A 7,500-nucleotide genomic window follows, 5' to 3' on the forward strand; every position below is an offset into this window, starting at 1 on the left:
GATAGAGGAGCTATGAACAAATCTCAGGTGAATTGATTGTATTCAAAAGGCAATAAAAACAACTTGATTACTAAGAGATTCTGTTGGCTGCTTTTGTTTTGTCTGTCATTTCGATTCAATTTGAGAAACTATTCGTTGTGTAACGCCAGCATTCTAACTTTTCGACCGTGTTTACAAAGAAAAGTGCTATAAACTGCCATCGCGGGTCTGAGTGCTGCGATTAATGAACAACATGTATGTAAACACATAAGCTCTGTTCGTAGTTTTGCGAATTTTCAAACTTCAATTAAACATCTTTGTGATCGTTGTCAAGTTTATAAAACCCAGCTTGAAGTGCGAATACCAATCACGAAATAACGTGTCCCAGTTGCTTGCAAAAACAACCTTTCGGTTCACTTCTCCGGCGCTTGGTTTGCCACTCAGATCTCCCGACTAAAGAAAACATAACTTACTCACTGGGCATAAATGGAATCGATGGAGTCGCAAAGTTATTCATCATTTCATCAATTACATGCAATTGTCGCATCGACTGCTGTGGCCAAGACACCTTCAAAACATGTACAGGAGGGTTCGAAATGATCCGAACAGATGTGACAGGGCTGGATATTTGGCTAGTTTTTTCTTCTAAATTCGGATGATCCATTCTTCGAGAAGGACTTCATTTTAAAGAAGGAAACGATGAGAGTTCTACTAGAACAGCCCACAATAGCGCCCTGAACCATTTTTCAAGTTTCCCGCGTTCAAGCAAGTGAGCGCAATGACGTCACGCATAGCGCCCAAGCCTGCTATAGTACAGCCAAAATGGCGGACTTCCATCGAGTGACCAATACGGATCTTTCTGGCCTCATAAAAACGTCAAAATGTAAGGAACCCCTCAAATACTCGAATATTTCCTTTAACTAAGTCAGGCACGACAAATTTGGCGAAGGAAAAAATATTTCATTTTTATCTTCAGTTCTCCTTTAAATCATGGCTCACAAGAAGTTTCTGCCTCATTATAGTTTTCCAGAAAGACTCGGGAATTTTGTTTCTTAGGCCCGTTTTATACGTCGCATTTTACTTAAGCCGAATCGAACACAAATGAGAAAAATCTACTGTTTTCGCTCATTTGCATTAGATTCGACACATGTAAAATGTGACGTTTAAAACGGCTCTTACCACGCTGTTATAAATTAAATTTGCGACGTTTATTACGGGATACAATCATCAAAAACTAACTTGGACGCAATTCTAAACTGACTGTGAACTGCAGGGGCTCGTTTCTCGAACCGTGCGTGTGTTGCCAGAGTTGTTCGAGAAACCGGCCCCTGGTCACAATCAGTTTAGAATTGTGTCCAAGTTAGTTTTTGATCGTTGTACTGCATACAATTATATGTGTCAAGTTTATAACAGCATGGTAAGAAACAAAATTCAGTCTTTCTTAAAAACTATAATGAGGCAGAAACCTGTTGAGAGGCATGATTTAAAGTGATTTTAATATAAATTAGCGCTCTTCACATTAATTTTCTATCCAGACCATTCCACCCTCCGTGCCATTCCTTCCTTTTTTTTTTCGGGATCATTTGCGGTCCGAAATGGGGATTATTTGCGTCCCGGGATCATTTGGGGTCCAATATGGGCATCATTTACGGTCCTGGTATCGTTTGCGGTACAGTTTGGGGATCATTTGCGGTCCAGGGATCATTTGCGGACCCGTACAGAGCCTTTCTTAAGGTTACTTGATTTAAGCGTTCTCGAGTAAGATCTTTATTGAGTATGCGCTGTATGTTGCCAGGATACAGCTTAGAACCCAGGCCTAATATAAGCAAATCTCGTCGCCATCTTGATTTTCATGGTACAGAATAAGTATTTCAAGCATATTCTTAACCGGTCTTATAGCTATGCGATCAAAGTAGCACTTTTTTCGCGCTACCCGTTTACGTGACGTCACGGTGCTGTTGCGTGCTTACCAAGCCTTCTACGGGTCACACCTTGGTGAGTACTATGATATTTGTTTACGTACGTTATACCGATGTGCAAGTTTATAGTTGTGGCACGCTGCTTCAGTTTTAATATCGATATTTTTCGTTATCTCCAGTAAACTAATTAAATTTCTTCTTTCTTTTATACCTCTTTACTTGTTTATCAAGCTAACATGGTGTAGTCATCCGACTTACCTTTACAAGCACGAAGTTTTGTAGCATGTAATGGTGGTCGACCTTGGTCATCTTTCCCAGTCTTATGAAGCCCTTGCCCACAAGAATTGGCTAAGTCCTCTTCGTTGAATATCTCTGCGACCAGACGTGAGATTAAAAAGAGAGGTCCTTTGATGTTGGCGTTTTGAAGAGTGGACCTCAGTTTCTCACGGTCAATAAAAACTTCATAGTCGGACAACAGCTTAACCTTTCCTTTGCTGTCTGCCTGTGAAAATAAAGGTATGCTGAGAAATCGCACGAGATTATCCAAAAGGAAGTGGGGCTTTATTAAAGGACTCGAGCTGCATGCAACATTTTGGAATTTGGACTTACAAGTGCGCAGATGTGTTTCAGTTCTGAATTCAGTTGTTTCTATCGTTTTGCAAAATGATGTGAAGAGGAAAAAAAATTAACGTTCTAAGTGGCATTATGATATGAATCCCTGCTACAGTTTTGATTAATACAACGGTGAAATGCAAGGTAAATGCAAACTAACAATTAGTTACCTGGCTCGGCGAAAGGTTGGCCTGTATGGTGTACTGGGTTGCAGGCTGTGGTTGCGTACTCTGCAGAAATGCTTGAAAGTAGCGAATCACTTCTGGAGTAGGGACTAAAATAGCGAAACATTAATTGTTAAACTCTCGATCTGAACTATAAAAGCCTTTCTGTATCTACCTTTCTTATGACCTTCATATACTAACCAGTCGGTCAGTGTGGCGAGCTTAGACTGGAATGATTATCAAATGTTCAGAGTCACTTTAATTTCAGGGGAATAACCAGCTGGCGTTATTTATATATCTTACCTGGTATGTTTGGAGACGGCATAGACATTTGAGCATCATCCATCAACTTTCTAATCTCTGCTCTCAATTTTGTGTTTTCATCTTCCAGATTACGGAGTCTTCTTTGACAGTTCACATCACTGCATTGGAAGTTTGCTTCGTCAAGTTCACCGGCTGTACAGTCGTTGACAGTGTAAATGGCATCAACAAATACTTTTCTTGTTGCGTTCAGCCCAATGTCTTCTTGCATGTCGTCGTAGTCGCTGAACGCGTAAAGCATAGTATCGTCATAGTAAACGTCATTCTGTTCTACCGTGCGTATAGAACGGTAGGTTTCCGGGTATTTATGCTGTAACTGCCTGCCATTTGTTGGTATAAGCGGCTGTCTTTCTGTTGGAACATGTCCACCTCCATCAGTCGAAGGTGTTCTTTGTGTTACCCTCAAAGGTTGTTTGTTGCTGTTTTTTGCCAAAGGAAGCTGTTGTATGTTCGCCGTCAAGGGGTGTTGATCTGTACTTACAAACGTAAGCTGCCGTCTTTTGTCCAAACCGTTTTTATCTGTAACCACCGAAGATAGCCGTTCTCTGTCTGTAAATGGTTGGTTTTCAGGATTGGAAAAATGTGGTAGTTGTTTCATTTTGGCCGTAAAAGGTTGTTGTAGCCTGTTTATCAATGGTTGCAGTTTGTTTTTCAAATTCTGTTTTGGTTTGGTTGTTACCGTAGGTTGCGGTAAAGGAAGGCGATCGTTTGTCACCTGGAGATTCTCGTTTTCATCGTCAGATTCAATTAACTGTATGTTAGTTGTTGAATCTGTTGGAAAGTTAGCAGAAAGTATCTGTAAACTGTCCAACATTTGTCTTTCAGCATGTACGCTGGAGTGTGTCAGAGACTGCGCCCTTTTCTGACCATTCTCCTTACGCTTGCCTTTATCTTTCGATGGCTCGCATGGTTTCGCCACAGGGTCTTTCTTTTTAGCCTGTTTTTTGGCTGGCTGATACTCGGCATTCTTTAAATCTGATTCTTTACTCTTCGCCACCTTACGTTTTCGCTTGCTTATCTCCATAGCCCTTTCCTCGGTTTGTTCCTGGTTAATTGCTCGTAAATTCTGTAATTCATCTTTAGGGACTTTTCCCTCTTGTACCCATTTTCGTATTTTCTTACTAACATACTCTGCATATTCGTCTAAGGAATTATTCTGGCCTATAAAAAAATATGGGAAGAAAAAGAATTGGGGTTGGCAATGCCGTAAGTCTGTGGATCGGGGAAGTTCCAAGAAAAAGAAAATACAATGTCCTAGAAGAGGACATTCGATTTAATCCTCTAAAACTGATAGTGGCAGTTCACTTCGCAATTAAGTATGAGCTTAAAAATGAAAAAATCATGCAATTGTCAGTTTATTTCCAAAGATTTTATTCACCTTTCTTTTATTTCGTTTTTTTCCGTTTTGTTGTCATTTAAAATGTTTATATGTGTTAAGTTTCTCCTCTACTTTTTTCAGGCAGACTTATAGGTACACTTTGTAATTGACATCGCACTTGTTAACTTTCACTGTCAAATGATACTCCGTCATGCATACTTCGAATAACGTGAGAGTAAAAAGTTGAAATAAAGGCGCCAAAGAGAAAGGGCCCGTGCGGTCAAAATTTAAAAGTAGCGACGGAGAGATGGGGATCTTATTGTAATCATGTACAATTTATCTGAAAGCATTGTTGTAAATCACAAGTGAAAAAAAAAGATTAATAAAAGTGTAATAACTCCGCATAGAGGGTATTTTAGCAGGGAATCCAGCCCGCTCAAGTAAGTTTTGATTTTGTATTCATTACAGGACAATGAAGGCCACCCAGTTTTTAAACCTTTTATATCTGATAACCGTTCCAAGGTAGCATTCCTGTTGAGTGAAAATGTTTCAAAAAAGAAAAAAGGACTTGCTTACTTTTCTCTCCTGTGGCAAGAATCACACCAACGTGCCTTGTTTCTCTCCTCGTCCGGTGTTCCAGTCGATTTCGATTTCGGCCCCGACGTCGAATGGCCCTCTCAAAATGCAACGACTTTTCGACAGTACACTGACACCATGTATTATTCATAAATACTGTACATTTTGTCTTGCATATGTCGGTGAACGAGATCTTGTTAACTGTCCAAATACACACTGCCTGAAAGACTTAACGCGGAAAGGCGGAACAGCTTATTTCATTGAAATTCCTATCATCAAACAGATACAAACATTGTTTTCAAGGGATGGATTCTTTGATGATTTGCAGCATCGATTTCACAGAAAGAAGAAAAATATAAACAACTTGGAAGACGTATACGATGGACGAATTTACAGACGACTTGTGAAGGACAGAATTTTGCAGTCTGGAAATAACTTTTCCTTTGTATGAATACAGCCGGTGTACCAATTTTTAAATCATCCAAAGTCTCCATTTGGCCAATCTATCTAGTTATAAATGAACTACCTTGGCGACAGAGGACATGCTGATCTCTGGTCTTTGGTTTGGAGAGAAAGAAACCGGCCATGTGGTCTTTCCTTAAACCATTTTACAAATCTTTCGTTGATTTAGAGCAAGGTGTTATATTTCAAGTCAAAAACAAAGGACCCGTAACCTGCAAGGCAGTTCGCCTCGGATGTACTTGTGACCTTCCTGTGCGTTGCATGATTTGTAATGCCATGCAGTTTAATGGAGCGTCGAGTTGTTGGAAATGCCTGCAGGAGGGTAAAACTGCAAAAGTAAGCCAACGGGGACATACAAGGGTATTTTCATTCATGCACCACGATCCGAAAGGACCACAGAGGACATTTGATGATACTTTGATGCATGCCAAAGACGCGTTGCAGAACCAGATATCTGGGAAAACAAACCAGTACGCTGTTCATGGAATTAAAGGACTGTCTTGGCTAGCGTTGATTCCCAGATTTAACTATGTGGCTGGTGTAGGAATCGACTACATGCACGGAGTATTGCTTGGAGTGCAAAAAACACTACTGAAGCTGTGGTTTAATGCTACGTTTTCGGGAAGACATTTTAGTGTACGTAGTCTAATTAGTAAGGCCGATGCTCGACTTTCCGAAATTGCACCAACACTGGAAATTAAACGAATGCCTCGCTCGATAGAGGAGCACCTTCAGTATTGGAAGGCTAACGAGCTTCGCTCGTTTCTTCTATATTTTGGTAATCCAGTGTTATACGGCATCTTACCGGATGAATATTTTCAGCATTATTTCCTTCTTGTTCATGCAGTTTATTTTCTTTTGAAAGATTCTATTTCTTCTGCTGATCTAAGCGAGGCCGAGAAACTTCTCTTTATGTTTTGTGAAAAATTGTCTTCTCTATATGGAGAACAATTCATGACTTTAAATTTTCATCAACTTGTGCACTTAGCCGACGATGTACGTGACCTCGGCCCTTTGTACACTCACAGCTGCTTTAGTTTCGATGATAAAAATGGGTTCATTCTAAAGCTAATTCATGGCACTCAATTTATCGAAAGTCAGATACTCAGTGCTGTGTCATTTGTACAAAAAATACCTGAACTGAGAGAAAAATGTATAAAACCAGGGTCAGAGGTTAAGGAAATATATAGATCATTAAGTTGTGCCAGACGGCCTAAAAATCCAGAGCTGATATCAAGTTCGTTGAATGCCTACCGACTAGGGTCGATTTATGTACAATCGTTGGATGAACTTGAGTATGCCGCTCTGGAACGTTATCTAGGGTACCCCCTAGACTTGCCACAAGTCGACCTCACGATAACCCCAGAAGAAAATGTTTCGGCGAGCGAATCGTGATTTTTCGTACGTGAAGTGAATGAGCGAGCGACGAAGTCGCGAGAGGTCGACTTGTCTCGCTTGCAAAGTTTTCATTTGCGTCTCGCGCCAAAAAGGGGATGACGTCATTCGCAAGCCCTGAACTTAATGGCACAATCCGACGAAAACAGTCGTACATGTTTGTTTCTACGAAATCGAAAGAGGAAATTTGTTAACTTTGTGCTAAAGGTATCAGAAACAAAGATGAAATAAAACGAAAGCTTTTTTTCAATCTCGAGTCGCCGCTTGGAAAGGAGATCTCCAGTGGTATTTTCTGGACCAACACTTGTGCCGTGATTTGTGCTGATAGGAACGAAAGACTAATATATTCGAAAGATTAGCAAGTAAGGGAAAGCTTCGAATCGTCAAGAAAGTCGACTGATTTCACTCAAGAAAGATCTGGTACGCTTCAGGTGTAGGAGACGTACTAGACCGGGATTAATTAAAAGATACATCTTAGTGAAACTTAAGCTTACCATTTAGCGATGCAATGACTCTCGTCGATGAATACACATGCATTTTAAAATTTTTTGTTCCATTCGACGAAAAATGTGTTGATAGTCGTTGAGAATCGCCTCGGGACTTCCAGACACCCGTTTACACTTAAGATTTTAAATGTGTGTTCTCCTAAATAGCGACCGGCTAGAGACCAAATCTTTCGTGAGTGAAAACAGTGGAAGAATTACGAAGACGATAGCATTGCCACCCGCTCCCAGTAAAACGACCAAAAGCGTCC

At 40.4% G+C, this 7,500-nt stretch overlaps 2 protein-coding genes across 2 annotated transcripts in view; one reads left to right on the forward strand and one right to left on the reverse strand.

The window, feature by feature from the left end:
* Positions 1-7,500, reverse strand: part of LOC138031794 (fibrillin-1-like) — a 40,121-nt gene that overhangs the window by 13,802 nt on the left and 18,819 nt on the right. The gene's annotated exons all lie outside the window — the stretch shown is intronic.
* Positions 5,475-6,746, forward strand: LOC138033332 (uncharacterized). Its single transcript, XM_068881082.1, has one exon. It carries the CDS (start codon positions 5,475-5,477, stop codon positions 6,744-6,746), a length of 1,272 nt encoding a protein of 423 aa, XP_068737183.1.

This window comes from Montipora capricornis, chromosome 14, assembly GCF_036669925.1.
Source record: "Montipora capricornis isolate CH-2021 chromosome 14, ASM3666992v2, whole genome shotgun sequence".
NCBI lineage: Eukaryota > Metazoa > Cnidaria > Anthozoa > Scleractinia > Acroporidae > Montipora > Montipora capricornis.